We start from the raw sequence: 16934 nt of genomic DNA on the forward strand, positions 1-16934 counted from the left end.
TTTAAAAGTATTTCCATGCAATTTCATTGAGTGTGCCCTGGTCCTTGTACTTTTTGAATGAGTGAAAAATCAATTCACTTCCACTCATTCCATACCCCTCAGGATTTTATAGACGTCAATCATATCACCCCTTAGTTGTCTCTTTTCTAACCTCTTTAGCCTTTCCTCATATGAGAGGCGATCCATCCCTTTTATCATTTTGGTTGCTCTTCTTTGAACCTTTTCTAATTCTGCTATATCTTTTTTGAGATACGGCGACCAGAATTGAACACAATACTCAAGGTGAGGTTACACCATGGAGCAATACAGAGACATTATATTATTTTTGGTCTTACTTTGCATCCCACTCCTAATAATTCCTAGCATCCTGTTTGGCCAAGCTGAATAAGATTGTTGGGTTTGCCAGGCTTTTCACTGTCTACAGATGCCTCAGACACATTTCTAGGGAAAATGAAATTGAATGAATGTTTTCTCTCTTTAAAAAGGTTAGAATGCGCCTTTTGCTTTTTGTTCCGTAATTAATATTGTAATCATGTACATTCTATATTTTAGGTGACTTGAGTGAAGATGGATGTTAGAATATTATGCTTTTTGTTTTCCTTGTTTAGGTTGAAAGCCATTCTGCAGATGAAAATTGGGATGTCTTTCCTATTTGCCTTGACAATTTGTCTCCAGTAAGATGCAGCAAATCTAGAAATATGTGGAAGAGTGTCAGAAACAGAGTGCCTGAAGGACCTACCCAGCAACGAAGTGATGGAGAAGAAGAAATAATCCATAGTTCAAAGCAAGATCACAGCTCAGAAGCCAGTAGAGAGTTTGTGAACTTTGGGATTGAGTACTCGGATATGGTAAATGATAGTCGTCAACCCAAGTCAAAATCAGGACAGAGAACTCCTTGCGTCGTTAATACAGAAAAAGTTACCCTTCGTGATTTGGTGAAATACATGCACTCTTATTGTTTACCTACCATAGCAGCTGTATGTGTAGAGACTGAAAATGAAGAGATTAATGAAGAATATTTAAATAATTCTGTCGTACTTGAAATTATGGCAAGTGAAGACGATGCAGCAATGCCTCTGGTAGTGCAACTGTCTGAACCAGGGTTTGCTGAATGTGGCACAGAGGTTCAAGCAGAGGAAGAAAAAGACAATGTGATTAAAGACACTTCTCCTGAGTTGACAGGTGGATCCAAAATACAGGCTGATAGATCTGGAATGAAACATGATGCAGCTTCTCAAGACAATGAGACAGACATGTCTCCTAGGGGAGCTCCTGGTGTGCGCGATGGAGAACTACCTCAGCAGGTGGAACCTGAAGTAGATGTCCAAGAAAAACCTATTGCTGCTACGCTTGTGAAACAAGTTAAAGTTTATTTACATTCTGTAAAGTCAGAGGTGGAGGTTGGAGAAAATTCACTGAAGAGTGAAGTTGAAGTAGAGTACAAATCACTTTCACTTCCTATGGAGCCAGAAGTTGAGACTGAACCAACTTTTGTCGAGAATAAGTCTGAAATCCAACCTGAAGCACTATGTCAGAAGATGGAATTGAAAAGTCAACTTCAAGAAACCACTCTTAAATGTGAACCTAGAATAGAACCTGGAGCAAACTCCCAAGCCACAGATCCTGAAGAGCACGGCAGAGAAATACCAGAAAGAAAAGTCATAGATGTAAAGCACCACGATGAACGTCGGAATGTAGACATCAGGAATTTGGGATTTGCAAGCAAACAGCTGCAGAATGATGCAAAAAATGGTCAAAGACGTGGAAGGTCCAAGTCAAGACTGAAGAGCAAACGATCTTTTAAAAAGAAAAATGAAGGCATCCAAAACGGTAACAAAATCGATGATAGTAACCTTCCTTCTAAGTCAGGATCTTTGCAAGAAATTGTGGAGAGCAAAACTAAATTGCAGAAAGTTAACCAGCATGATTCAAGTCATGCAATTGGTCCATTCTTACAAGAGTCAGATTTTTTAGTTAAGCAGTTAGAGAAGATAAAATCTGAAATGGAGTTGAGATCAATTAAAGCATGCAGAGTTAAAGGGAAAGCAAGAGTGAATATGGAGAGTTCACTTATAGTAAACTGTCAAGACAGAAAGGCACCACTTGAAACAGAAAGTGACCCAGAAAAGTCAGTAACAAATGATTCTGTCAAGTCATGCCTAGTAACCAAAGAAGCGAAGAGACCACCAGATCATGCATTGAACAACAAAGAGCAAATTTCAAGTGTACACATGGTAGAAACTCAAGTTCTGACAAATGTGACAAGCAGCATAGATACAGGGCCAAAATCTAGTATGCATCAAGAGAACATTTCTAATGAAGCAGTTCCTTTAGCCCCTCCAAAAGAAGTCGGTGTGGAGATAGAAGAGAATGACATGCTTTCAAAACAACCACGTGTAGAAGACAACTTGAATATAATGCAACCAGCAAAGGATACCAAACCAAAGTCACTGAGCCTGAAAGAGTACAGGATGAGAATGCAGCAACGGAAGCCTAATGCAGAAGAGAAAGCAGCAAAGGAAAAAATTGCTACAAACAAGTGGCCCAGTGTTCCTGAGCCCCCCACTGAATTAGCAGAGATTCCATGTTTGCTTGTATCTGGATCAGCTGCAGGTTCATTGTTAACAAAACCCACCCAAACCAAAGCTGCCCAAGTTGTAGGGAAAATATGCAAGTTGGAAAAATCGGAGAAAGTATTGGAATCTCCGACTTTAACTCCTTTAATAATTAATACTTCAGGGGTACCACCCAAAATAGTATCCGAGGTACCACCCAAAATAGTATCCAAGGAGACAAATCAGCAAAAACCAGATGACCATTATAGTTCACGTTCATCTTTGGGAGTGACTGTTCCTGAAATTGCTCATTGTCCTGCACCTTATCCACCTTATCCAATTCCACATACTTGGCCTTGCATTTCCACCCAGCCTATTAATTTTCCTTGCTTGCCTCCTCTACCAGTAGTTCCGGGAATAGCCAGTGGCTGTCTACCTAATACCGTTCAACCTGTGTCTGTTCCTCCACCCCCAGTGCCACCTATACCAGTTTCTACCTGGCTGCCACCTCCATTTGTTCCACCACCGCCACCTATAGGAACAGTTCCAGCTAATGCATATGGTGCACAAGGATGGGGTTCAGTTTTACCACCACTGCCCCCTTATTGGTCTACTACCCCAGTTCCTCCTGTGATATTTAATGATGGAGCCTTACCATTACAGAACCCAGCTAGGATTAGTTTTCCCGTTGATGCGACTCCAAATACTTTCTTCCAGAGAGTTGATCACTCAAGAAGTAACACAGTTAATATAAATTCAACAGACAGCCTTCTACAACACGAAAAGCAAAAGGTAGCATTTCAGGAAGAGCCTATTTTGGCTCATGATTTGCAGTCTCGTGTAGGATCAAACCAGAACAAGCAAGTTCAAATTGTAGAGGAACAGAAAGCAAGAAACAGTAATGCTTCAGAGGTGAAACACATGGGTCCAGCGGAGGAGGGCAAGATAGAATTGCTGCAGTCCACCCAGGTGAACTGCAGTTCAAAAGAGGAAGTGAAGATTAATTCAGAGACTTCTGCTACAGATAACTGTTCCATACATGAAAGCGTCCTCCAAAACGCATCCATGAAGACCTTACCTGGCAAGGTTGCTTCACCCAAGAAGCCAGTGGAAAATTTAGCAGCTCAGTCATACAGTACAGGAACAGATGTGCATGCATTGGACCCTAAGTCTGCTAACAATGTTGTTTACAAAATAATGGAATTATTAAAAAAGATGAGTAAGCACAGTGTTTCAGCAGAATCTCAGACAACTCAAGGCACAATGGATTTAGTGCCAGATGCTCTCAAGTTCAACCCAGTGGCACCATCAGTAGTTCCAGCCAAGTCTCAGCATAATCTAGAAGCAGCTGTTTCAGCCAAACCACGGGCTAATCCAGCGGCTATGATGGTGGCAGCAGCGATTCCATCCAAGCCTCAGATGAACCTGGGGATAACAATGTCAGCAGCTCATCCATTTAAGCCCCTGACTACCACGGGGGTAAAGACGGAAGCAGTGGCTTCTCCAGCTAAGCTCCCGACTACCACAGGGGTAAAGACAGAAGCGGCGGCTCTTCCAGCTAAGCCCTCGACTACCACAGGGATAAAGACGGAAGCGGCGCCTCCTTCAGCCAAACCCCCAATTACCACGGGGGTAAAGACGGAAGCGACCGCTCCTCCAGCCAAGCCCCCGACTACCACGGGGGTAAAGACGAAAGCGGCGGCTCCTCCAGGTAAGCCCCCGACTACTAAGGGGGTAAAGACGGAAGCGGCGGCTCCTTCAGCTAAGCCTCCGACTACCACGGGAGTAAAGACGGAAGAGATGGCTGCTCCAGCTAAGCCTCCGACTACCACGGGGGTAAAGACGGAAGCGGCGGTGGCTCCAGCTAAGCCCCCGACTACCACGGGGGTAAAGACGGAAGCGGCGGCTCCTCCAGCTAAGCCCCTGACTACCATGGGGCTAAAGACGGAAGCGGCGGCTCCAGCTAAGCCCCCGACTACCACGGGGATAAAGACGGAAGCGGCGGCTCCAGCTAAGCCCCCGACTACCACGGGGGTAAAGACGGAAGCGGCGGCGGCGGCAGCTCCAGCTAAGCCCCCGACTACCACGGGGCTAAAGACGGAAGCGGCGGCTCCAGCTAAGCCCCCGACTACCACGGGGATAAAGACGGAAGCGGCGGCTCCTCAAGCTAAGCTCCATACTGTTGCATCTGTCCAGAAAGCCACCAGATTAAAGAAAAGCCGGAAGGATATTAAGCAAGATATTGTGAATGCTTTCATCAGCGAGATAGGTGAGTGTCTGCTTTCTAACTTAAAGGGTGTGGTGAGGCATGAGTTATGCTATGGTCACAATGTTTATTTGTTTGAAATTTTGCATAGAAGATATTTTTTAAACCTCCAGTAGGCTTGTCCTAAAAAACATATTTGCTTTAGGCTGTAATCCATATAAGTATTAAAATTTATAAAAGTAGTTCTATTGCTTTAGTTTTTAGTGTGCCCTATAAGATGGAAATGTGTTATTGCTTGGTGTTTGTAAATAGTATGCATGAAAAGTTTTGAGTGCATAAAAGAGCAAGTGAAAGGTGAAAATGTCTTCCACATTTAACTTCAATATGATGTGATACACATTGAGATGTACTGTGTTAAATGATTGCCCACCCCTAGCATTTCTTGTAATTTTTTTTTTCTGATGCTTTGTTAAACAATAGGCAAAGCATTACATTCCCAGTTCCAACAGTAAAAGGAAAATGGATTACTTACAATACTGTACTATACTATACTAGAGGCTAGTATCCTGCCAAATCCCTTGGGGGAAAAAAAAACAGTGCAAGGCGGGTAGCAAAGACCTAAGCATAACACACTGAGCCCGCAAAAAGGTGGGAAAATGTGGGATACAAATGCAATAAATAAAATAAAAAATATAGGTGCCAGAAGAAAAAGTATGATTTATATAGTTATACATAAGTTAATCTCAGAAATTCAGAAAGCATACTTTGCAAAAAAAAGTTTTCAATTTTCTCTGAAATGACAAATAAGCAGAAGAAAAATATCCTGTTGAAGAAAGTTCTAAATTCTAATGGGATGGAAAACTAAAGATTGACTATATAGCGATCTATATTTTACACCTTTCAAAGATAGCTTCAAAATAAGATGATCCACACTTTGCTAGGTACTTCTTTTAAGGGTCAAAGATAATAGTCATCTGGAGCATCACCATATAATGTTTTAAAAACTAAACAACAAAGTTTAAAAGCAAAGCAATTTGTGCTTCTGTGGGGAGCCAATGAAATGCCAGTACAAGTTCTCCATCCATGCTATGTCACCCATTCCCTTTCTAACAATGTCCTATCTTTTATCATTTTGCTTTGTTTCAAATATTTGAATATACCACTTATTAGAGAAGTGTCTGGGTGTTTACATAAAAATATTCAGGTATTAAATATAAAAAAATGCAAGTAAATAAAAAGTATACAAAGTTTTATAAAATTATTAGGGAAAGAGAAGTACAATTGGTAATGGAAAAGAGGAGACAGAAGAAGGGGAGGGGGGAGGAGGGGTGGGAAGGGATTGTTGATCTTGAAGTTGATTGAATGTTAGAAAACATTGTGTTTGTTTAAAAAAAAAAAAAAGGAGCCAGAAGAACCATAACAAAAAGTAAAATGAATTATCGGTAGATCTGCTGTTAACACATCCCAAGACTCCAGTCCCTACCTGGTACTCACCCATGCGGAAACACCTAGGTACAGAAAAATGTCTTGAGGCCAGTGTTGAAGTTTTGAGAAGATGCTAATCCAGGGGCTTTCAACCCAGTCCTCGGGGCACACCCAGCCAGTTGAGGTTTTCAGGATATCTCCCATTGAATGGGGAATATCCTGAAAACCCCGACTGGCTCTGTTCACTGAGGACTGGGTTGAAAACCTCTCCTTTAGTCTAAGATGCAATGGAATATTCCAAAGAATGAAACAATAACACTAAATACTGAATGGTGAATGGTATGCACACAAATAACCCGAAAGGAAGGAATAACCAACCAGTTTTGCTGGGATGACCTCAAGGTTATGGGAGGATGAGTATGGAATCAGATATTGAAACAAAAGTGGTTCATCAGAATCATAACACTTGTATGGACTAACAGCAGCAATTTAATGGGAATCGTATAGGTTACTAGTAGCCAACGTTCAGCCTTTAGTAAGGGAGTAATGTGAGGATACAGAGACCAGTTTAACAGCAACATTTTTAATTAATTGTAAGTGCTTGTCATAACTTGCATAACGATCTTGAAACAAGACATTGCAGTAATCTAAGTTAGACGAGACTAAGGCATGAACCAGGGTACTTAAAGCTTTTTGATCAAAGAGTTTTGCTAATAGAATGAATTTATCTTTAATTTGAAGTGAACAAACATCTTGAAGCAAAACCCCCAACACCACCATACTCAACCCACCCATTACTATGTCAGAGAAGTTCCCTTTTACCACTCAAATAGACCAGCACCTCTGGCACTCATCCACTACTTACAAATAAAGTCAAAAGAAAAACCCCTTACAAGAATACTTAGGATAGACATGGAGTCATCATACGCCTTACCAAATGAAGCCCAAATTTTCTCAAACTTTGCCATCCTTCCTTGTGCTGCACAGTCAACTTATGCATCCTGTACGTGTCCCACACACTTATTAACCAGTAGCTCCATGAAGAAGCTACATTCAATTTGGCTACAATTAAAAAATGCTTAACTAAAACATTTTGTGGTTCTATGAGTTAGAATTTAGAGATTTATTGGAAAGGTGGACATCCAATGGGAACCTAGTACGTTTATTATGCATTTAATTCCATGCTGTATCATTGTTCAATATGTCTTCATTCTTGGGCAGCACAATTATATGTGGGCCATTGTTCTCTCGTTCCCATACTTCCTTCAACTTTAAGATGTCGACACCTGGGTAGTATTGTGAAAGCTTACTTGTAGTCAGGTACCACCTTTTAACCATTTTCTTGCATTTAGACCTCTATAGAGGTCTTACCTAGATATCTTTCCATTTGCTTCTGTTGCTTAATAGTAAAATGGCAGCCCAACTCCCGCTCCCATCTAGATTGATCAGAGTCATTAGCTGGGGTACCATATCCTACTGTTGTCTGTATATAGTGTTGAAGAAGTCCTCTAGTGGTGAAACTATCTTCACACAAATCTTCTAGCTTTGTATTCTCTTGCACTACCCTGTTGCCTCTCCACTTAATGAAACAGTTGCATGAGCAATGATAAGGGGGGAGATGAACTCAAGTATGGAGCAAGAATATCCAAATAACAAAAATGTAATACAATGTCAGCATAATACCAATGAAACACCTAATAAGCAATGCAATAGAACATTCAAATAGCATAGATATGTTGCTAATGGTTTTCTGTATCTGAGGGGCCAAGTGCAGATATAGGTGGGGATAAGATGGGTAGTACAGAGTCAGTTGGGATAAATAGATGGGTGGGTAAACTTGAGGCAAGTTCTTTGTACAGTTAAACAAGATATGAGGAACTGATCTAAGCTACAGGATGTGTAGCAAGCTAGTCCAGGCGCAGAGCGAGTGTATAGTTAATTACCACATGTATTAATGGCTTGTGAGAAGACCCAGGCTTTCATCTGCTTCCTGAAGTAGAGGTAGTCTTGAGTTTGACAGCCCCTCTGGGAGTATGGGAGCTACTCCTGAGAAGGTTTTTTTGGCAGATATCACGTTGTACAATTTTCTTTGATGAGCGTACAGATAGTGATGCACCTAGAGAAGGACCTTAGAGGTCTCAAAGCTGTGTATAGGACTAACTTATTCTTTAAATATTCTGGCCCATGTTGTCTGAGGACCTTGAAAATCAAACATAGAGCTTTAAATTTAGCCCTGTAAGGTTCTGGTAGCTTGTGTAGTTTTTGCAGGAAGGGTGTGATGTGATCACACCACTTGCAGCCTTGTGTCAGTCAGGCTGCAGCATTCTAAATTAGTTGGAGCTGGTGCAAGCTCTTTTTGGTTTGACCAATGTACAGGGCATTACAGTAGTCTAGTCGTGATGTTATCATGGCATGGACCACTGTGGTCAGACTCGTCCTTTCAATATACGAAGAGAGATTTTGTAGTTGCCACAGGTGATGGACAATTTATAAAGGTTGTTTGAATTTGCAGGATCAGAGAGAGTGCAGCAGTATTCCAAGATTCTTGACCTGTGTTTTTAGGGAGAGTTCATACTTCCCAAAACGTATTTTGAAGTCAGATATTTGTCCTTGTGTTAGGTTCCCAAACAATCTGTATTTTTTGCTTCGGTTCAGGCAGTTTGTTGTGTGTTGCAGTTATACAGGCAGTCAGTTTATTCAAAGCTGTGGGTAGATCTGGTTCAGTGGGCATGAGTAGTTGCACATCAGCATAGATGTAGAATTTTGTGCCAGTTGACCGAAGCAGCTCAGCCAGAGGTTTGAGGTAGGTATAAAATTAAATGGGAGACAGTATGGATCCCTGTGGCACCCCACAGTTCAGTGCCCAAGGTAATGATGTGCTGCTGTTGAAGAGAACTGACAAATAGGATTTGAACCATGTAAATACTAGGGCTGTACTGAATATTTGTATTTGATTTGATTCGGCCCAAATACATTATTCGTATTCGGCTGAATAGTGATATAACTTTGATTACAAATAATCCAGGGCACTACTATGCTAAATCCTACTGAAATAAACACTTGATCTCTGATTTCATGTTGCTTCTTTTATTATTTATTTTTCAAGTTTATTTAATTTCTTAATATACTGCCCCAGGTCCACAGGCCGCCTGAGCAGTGTACATAATAACTAATTAAGGAAAAGGAGAGAGAAAAACAGGAAGAAGAAGAAAAGAAAGCAATAATCATTTTCATTATTTGTATTTGACAGAATAGTACATTTATGATACCCTTTTCTGCCAGTCTTGCAAGCAGGATATGATCCACAGTGTTGAAGGCTGCTGAGAAATCCAGCAACACTAGTATTGAGGCAGATCCCTGTCACGGTTTCTGTGCGGATTGAGAACGGACACAAGAACTCTTTGTTCCGTACCCAGGTCTGAAGTCAGATTGACATGGGTCTAGACAATTACTTTCATTTAGCCAGTCGTGGAGTTGAATGTGGACTTGCTGTTCTGTAAGTTGTTGCCAAGAAAGGAATGTTAGTAGCGGTTCCAACAACAAATGATGTGATTTGCATAAGGGCTTGCCAGCACAGCCCCTTTTCCCTCACATAGGTTCTGAATCTTCCCAGTGTCTGCAAAATCTCTACCAGCCAAGTTTTTCCCACAATTCTTGCTTTATTTGCCTATCAGGCCCAGTATTCTATTTTCAGCAGTGGCCAATCCAGATCACAAGTACCTGGCCATGATACTGTTCTAAGGACCTACAAATCTGGAAGTAAGAGTTTTTGAGGATATTTCATTTTGAGCAGGAGCATAGCAGCATGTTGCTTTCAATTTCATGAGTTTTATTTATTTGTATGTGTGTTTTCTTTTTAGGAATTGAAGCTTCTGACCTCACTAGTCTGCTGGAGCAGTTTGAAGAATCTGAAGGTAAAAAGAACAGTTCAGAGGGCCTTTTGGAGCATTGTATTGACAATGTCAAACTATTGGTTTACTCTTGACAGCATTGGGTCCTCAGCTGCCCTAGTTACTGGAAATGTCAACTACAACTTTGCTTGACAACAAAAGTGATAGAGATGGCTAGAGAGGTCACAGATTCAATTTGCAGATAGATACAGATTTGAGGACATTCTCACCTTTGAAGCCTTGATTGGCACTACTAATCAGTTTTTCAGTTTTTTCTGTTCTGTCTTTGATATACCACCTTTTGTTAGGCTACATCAAAGCGGTTTATGCTCATTTATGCTAATTAATTTTCTTGGTGCCTAGAGTAACCCTTAATTGATATGTCCTTAAAATGATGTACTTTGATAAAAATGTTGTTAACCTGTATATCTGTATAACTGGTCGTGCTTTGCTTACCCTAAAACCTGGAATTTTCTGAACTCCAGATTAAAGTGGATTGAGTAAACTGGAACAAGGTTAAGAAGATAAGCATTGCCATACTGCGACAGACCAAAGGCCCATCAAACCCGGTATCTGTTTCCAACAGTGGCCAGTCTATGTCCAAGTACCTAGCAAGATCCCAGAACAGTAAAACAGATTTTATGCTGCTTATCCTAGAAATAAGCAGTGGATTTCCCCAAGTCCTTCTTAATAATGGCTTATGGACATCTTTTTTAGGAAATTATCCAAACCTTTTTAAAACCCTGCTAAGCTAATTGCTTTTACGATATTCTCTGGTAACGAATTCCAGTTTAATTACATGCTTCTCAGAGTTGTTTTAAATATACTACTTCGTAGCTTCATTGTGTGTGCCTCCCCCCCCCCCCCCAAGTCCTTGTACTTTTGGAAAGCGTAAAAAAGCGATTTGCATCTACCTGTTCCACTCCATTCAGTATTTTATAGACCTCTATCATATCTCCCTTCAGTAGTCTCTTCTCCAGGCTGAAGAGTCCTAGCCTCTTGAGCCTTTCCTTATAGGGAAGTCATCCCATCCCCTTTTATCACATTTGTTGCCCTTCTCTGTATGTTTTCTAATCCTGCTATATATTTTTTGAGATGCGGTGACCAGAATTGCATATAGTATTCGAGATGTGGTTGCACCATGAAGCGATACAAAGGCATTATAACATTCTCAGTTTTGTTATACATTCCTTTACTAATAATTCCTAACATTCTAGTTGCTTTTTTTAGCTGCCCCTGCACACTGAGCAGAGGGTTTCTATGTGTCATCAACAATGACTCCTAATGTGGAACTTTGCATCATTTATGTATGAAAGAGGAACCCGGAACTATAGCTACATCACTTTGCACTTGCTTACATTAAGTGCCATCTGCTATTTGGGTGCCCAGACTCCAAGTCTTGTAAAGGTCCTCCTGCAATTTTTCATAATCCTTTTGTGATTTAACAACAAATTACCTCACTAGTTCCTATCTTCATATCCTTTTTAAATGTTAAAAAGCAGTGGTTTCAGCACAGACCCCTGGGGAACCCCCCTATCTACCCTTCTCCATTGAGAGTATGGACCATTTAGCCCTACTTTTTTCTTTCTCTTATCCATTTCTTAATCCACAGTAGGACAGTATCCTATCCTAGGACTTTCTAATTTTCTCAGGAGTCGTTCATGAGGTACTTTGTCAAATGCTTTTGAAAATACAATATCAGCCGGCTCACCTTTATGCATATGTTTGTTCACCTCTTCAAACAAATGTAGCAGATTGGTGAGGCAAGATTTCCCTCATTAATCCATGCCTATGTATGTGCTCAATTTTGTTTCTGCCAGGCAAAATGGCAGAGTCTGATGTCAGGCTCACCAGTCTGTAATTTCCTGGGTCACCTCTGGAACCGTTTTTAAAAATTGGCATTACATTGGCCATCCTTCAATCTTCTGGTACCATACTTGATTTTAATGACAATTTACATATTACTAACAATAGCTCTGTAAATTCATTTTTCAGTTCTATCAGTGCTCTAGGATGTATACCATCTGGTCCAGGCAATTTGCTATTCTTTAATTTGTCAAATTGCCCATTACATCTTCCAGGTTTACAGAACTTTTGAGTTCCTCTGACTCATCAGCATTGAATACCATTTCTGGCACTGGTGTGTCTCTCATCTTCTTTGGTGAAGACTGAAGCAAAGAATTAATTCTCCACTATGGCCTTGCCTTTCCTGAGTGCCCCTTTTACTCAATCGTCTAGTGTTCCAACTGATTCTTTTACCAGCTTCTTGCTACTTATATACCTAAAGTTTTTATTATGTGTGTTTTACCTCCTAGGCAATATTTTCAGAGTCTCTTTGCTTTCCTTATTGCTTTGCATTTGACTTTCCATTCCTTTTGCTGTTTCCTGTTATCTTCAGTTGACTACTTCCATTTTCTGAAGGATGTTCTTTTAGCTTTAATAGCCTCCTTCACCTAACTTTTTAACCATGCTGGCTATCATTTGGCTTTCTTTCTGCCTTTTTTTTAATAAATAGAATGTCTGGTCTGGGCTTCCAGGATGATATTTTTGAACATCATACACACTTGATGTAAATTTTTGACCTTTGCTGTTCTTTTCTTAAGATTTTTTTGACCATTTTCCTCATTTTAACATAGTCTCCTTTTTGACAGTTAAATGCTAATCTGTTGGATTTCCTTTGTGTATTTACTCCAGTTATTAAATCAGATCTGATAGTTATGTTCACTGTTATCAAATAGCCCCAGCATCATTATCTCCTGCACCAGATAATGCGCTCCACTGAGGACTAGGTCAAAAATTGCTTCCTGTCTTGTTGATTTCTGAACCAGCTGCTCCTTGATTCCATCTAGGAAATGTACCTCTGTAGCATGCCCCAGTGTTACATTTATCCAATCAGCAGTGCTTTTTTTGTAGAAAAAAAGGTGCCGGTACTCATTGTGGGCGGGGTCACCACACATGGCACCGCCCCTATTATAGCCACACCCACATTAGCCACACCCCTTATACCAGCCATGGCGCATATAAACAGACATCATTGAAAATATTATACTAGTATAGGAGAAAAAATAATGTGATTTTTTTTCATTATAAATAATTTCTGTAAGCTGTTACAGCTCCAGTATACCCAGTGCAAAATAAGACAAATTCCAAACACTAAAATGAAAATAAAATGATTTTTTTCTACCTTTGTTGTCTGGTGACTTTGTTTTTCTATCCATATTGGTCCCAGTCTCTGATTCTGCTGCTCTCTATCTGTTCTCTTAACTCCGTTTCCAGGGCTTTCTTTCCATTTATTTCTTTACTTTCCTCCTTTCTTCTTCTTTTGTTGCCCTGCATCCATAAGTAAAAGCTGGGTCCTCCTCCATGGAATTGACTGGAGGAGGTATAAGATGGATCTAGCTTTTGCCTATTTTCTCCATCCATGTGCAGTTTTTCTCCTCTTCCCTTTCCCTCATCTCCATCCATGCGCATCTTCTTTTTTTCTTTCCTCTCCTCCATTCATGTCCAGCACTTCTCTCTCTTCCCCTCCATCCATGTCCAGCATTTCTCATCTCTCTTCCCTCCTCTGTATCCATATCAAGCAATAATTCTCTCCCCTCTCCTCCATCCAAGTCAGCATTTCTCCTCTCTCCTAGCCAACTCCTCCATCCATCCATGTCCAGCAATTCTCTATCTCCTGCTCTCCTCTCCATCCATTTCTAGCATTTCTCCTCTCTCCCCTCTCATCCATGTCCAGCAATTCTCTCTTCCCTGTCCTCCCCTCCCTCTCCAGCGATTCTCCTCTCTCCCCTCCATGTCCAGCAATTCTCTCTTCCCTGTCCTCCCCTCCCCGTCCAGCGATTCTCCTCTCTCCCCTCCATGTCCAGAAATTCTCTCTTCCCTGTCCTCCCCTCCCCGTCCAGCGATTCTCCTCTCTCCCCTCCATGTCCAGAAATTCTATCTTCCCTGCCCTCCCCTCCATGTCCAGCAATTATCTCATCCCTGCCCTCCCATCAATGTCCAGCAATTCTCTCTCCCCTGCCCTTCCCATGTCCAGCAATTCTCTCTCCCCTGCCCTTCTCATGTCCAGCAATTCTCTCTCCCCTGCCCTTCCCATGTCCAGCAATTCTCTCTCCCCTGCCCCTTCCCTCCCATGTCCAGCAATTCTCTCTCCCCTGCCCTTCCCTCCCATGTCCAGCAATTCTCTCTCCCCTGCCCTTCCCTCCCATGTCCAGCAATTCTCTCTCCCCTGCCCTTCCCTCCCATGTCCAGCAATTCTCTCTCCCCTGCCCTTCCCTCCATGTCCAGCAATTCTCTCTCCCCTGCCCTTCCCTCCCATGTCCAGCAATTCTCTCTCCCTGCCCTTCCCTCCCATGTCCAGCAATTCTCTCTCCCTTGCCCTTCCCTCCCATGTCCAGCAATTCTCTCTCCCTTGCCCTTCCCTCCCCTGTCCAGCAATTCTCTCTCCCTTGCCCTTCCCTCCCATGTCCAGCAATTCTCTCTCCCTTGCCCTTCCCTCCCATGTCAGCAATTCTCTCTCCCTGCCCTCCCCTCCCATGTCCAGCAATTCTCTCTCCCTTGCCCTTCCCTCCCATGTCCAGCAATTCTCTCTCCCCTTGCCCTTCCCTCCCATGTCAGCAATTCTCTCTCCCTTGCCCTTCCCTCCATGTCCAGCAATCTCTCTCCCTTGCCCTTCCCTCCCATGTCCAGCAATTCTCTCTCCCTTGCCCTTCCCTCCCATGTCCAGCAATTCTCTCTCCCTTGCCCTTCCCTCCCATGTCCAGCAATTCTCTCTCCCTTGCCCTTCCTCCCATGTCCAGCAATTCTCTCTCCCTTGCCCTTCCCTCCCATGTCCAGCAATTCTCTCTCCCTTGCCCTTCCCTCCCATGTCCAGCAATTCTCTCTCCCTTGCCCTTCCCTCCCATGTCCAGCAATTCTCTCTCCCTTGCCCTTCCCTCCCATGTCCAGCAATTCTCTCTCCCCTGCCCTTCCCTCCCATGTCCAGCAATTCTCTCTCCCCTGCCCTTCCCATGTCCAGCAATTCTCTCTCCCCTGCCCTTCCCATGTCCAGCAATTCTCTCTCCCCTGCCCTTCCCATGTCCAGCAATTCTCTCTCCCCTGCCCTTCCCATGTCCAGCAATTCTCTCTCCCTTGCCCTTCCCTCCCATCCCATGGCCAGCAATTCTCTCTCCCCTGCCCTTCCCATGTCCAGCAATTCTCTCTCCCCTGCCCTTCCCATGTCCAGCAATTCTCTCTCCCTTGCCCTTCCCATGTCCAGCAATTCTCTCTCCCTTGCCCTTCCCATGTCCAGCAATTCTCTCTCCCTTGCCCTTCTCTCCATCCCATCCTATGTCCAGCAATTCTCTCTCCCTTGCCCTTCCCTCCCATCCCATGTCCAGCAATTCTCTCTCCCCTGCCCTTCCCTCCCATGTCCAGCAATTCTCTCTCCCCTGCCCTTCCCATGTCCAGCAATTCTCTCTCCCTTGCCCTTCCCTCCCAGCCCATCCCATGTCCAGCAATTCTCTCTCCCCTGCCCTTCCCATGTCCAGCAATTCTCTCTCCCTTGCCCTTCCCTCCCATCCCATGTCCAGCAATTCTCTCTCCCCGCCCTTCCCATGTCCAGCAATTCTCTCTCCCCGCCCTTCCCATGTCCAGCAATTCTCTCTCCCCGCCCTTCCCTCCCATCCCATTGATTTCCAGCAATTCTCTCTCCTCTGCCCTTCCCTCCCATCCCATATCCAGCAATTCTCTCTCCCCTGCCCTTCCCTCCCATCCCATTATTTCCAGTGATTCTCCGCCTCTCCCCTGCCTTCCCATCGACGTGCAGCGATTTTTCCGTCCCTCCCCTGCCCTCACCTCTCCCATATCCAGTGATTCTTCGTCCCCCAGCGTCCTCCTTCACTGCCTGCCAGCCAGCGTTGGACTCAGAAGCGAACGGTGCAGGCAGCGATTGGCTGGCAGCATCGTAGCTTCCCTCTGCAAGTCCCGCCTACAACTTCCTTTTTACGCATAGGCGGGACTTGCAGAGGGAAGCTACGACGCTGCCAGCCAATCGCTGCCTGCACCGTTCGCTTCTGAGTCCGACTGGCTGGCAGGCAGTGAAGGAGGACGCTGTCGCTGGGGGATGAAGAATCGCTGGATATGAGAGAGGTGAGGGCAGGGCAGGGGAGGGACGGAAAAATCGCTGCACGTCGATGAGAGGGTAGGGGAGAGGCGGAGAATCGCTGGAAGTAATGGGAGGGGAGGAGGAGAAAAAGGTGCCGGTACGCCGTACCGGCACAAAAAAAGCACTGCCAATCAGTATCAGGGTAACTGAAATCACCCATTATTATTGTTACCTAATTTGTTAGCCTCCCTAATTTCTGCTAACATACCTCTGTCTATTCATTCTGATGAGGTTAGACGGTAGTATTCACCTATCACTATCCTTTTCTCTTTTATACATGGAATTTTTATTCCTAAGGATTCCAAGGTGTATTTTGTATATTGCAGAATTTTTAGTCTTTTTGATTCAAGGCTCTCTTTAACATATAATGCTACTCCTCCACCACTTCAGTCCACCCTATTACTGTGATCTGATTTGTACTATGGTATCAGTTTGTCCCATTGGTTATCTTCTTCTACCAGGTCTCAGAAATGCCTGTTATATCTATTTCTTCATTTAGTGCAATGTGTTATAACTCTCCCATCTTATTTTTTATTTAGGCTTCTAGCAGTTTTGTGTACACGTCAGGTTTTTTTTCCTATTTACAACTTGCTTAGCAGTTTCTAAATTCACTGTCAGTCTTTAAAGTCTGACTGCTCTTTATTCAACGACACATAGTCTACTATGACTTTTATTGCAACTTCACTATCTGGATGCCTTACCATCCCTGTTCT

General features: G+C 43.0%; 1 protein-coding gene across 2 annotated transcripts in view; it reads left to right on the forward strand.

Moving 5' to 3' along the window:
• Positions 1-16934, forward strand: part of PPRC1 (PPARG related coactivator 1) — a 94707-nt gene that overhangs the window by 40515 nt on the left and 37258 nt on the right. For both annotated transcript variants that reach the window (XM_030202869.1, XM_030202870.1), the window contains exons 5-6: positions 609-4824; positions 10047-10100. In XM_030202869.1, coding sequence (XP_030058729.1) covers positions 609-4824; positions 10047-10100 — 4270 coding nt within the window. The remainder of the gene's footprint in view (positions 1-608; positions 4825-10046; positions 10101-16934) is intronic.

Source organism: Microcaecilia unicolor, chromosome 5 (genome assembly GCF_901765095.1).
Source record: "Microcaecilia unicolor chromosome 5, aMicUni1.1, whole genome shotgun sequence".
NCBI lineage: Eukaryota > Metazoa > Chordata > Amphibia > Gymnophiona > Siphonopidae > Microcaecilia > Microcaecilia unicolor.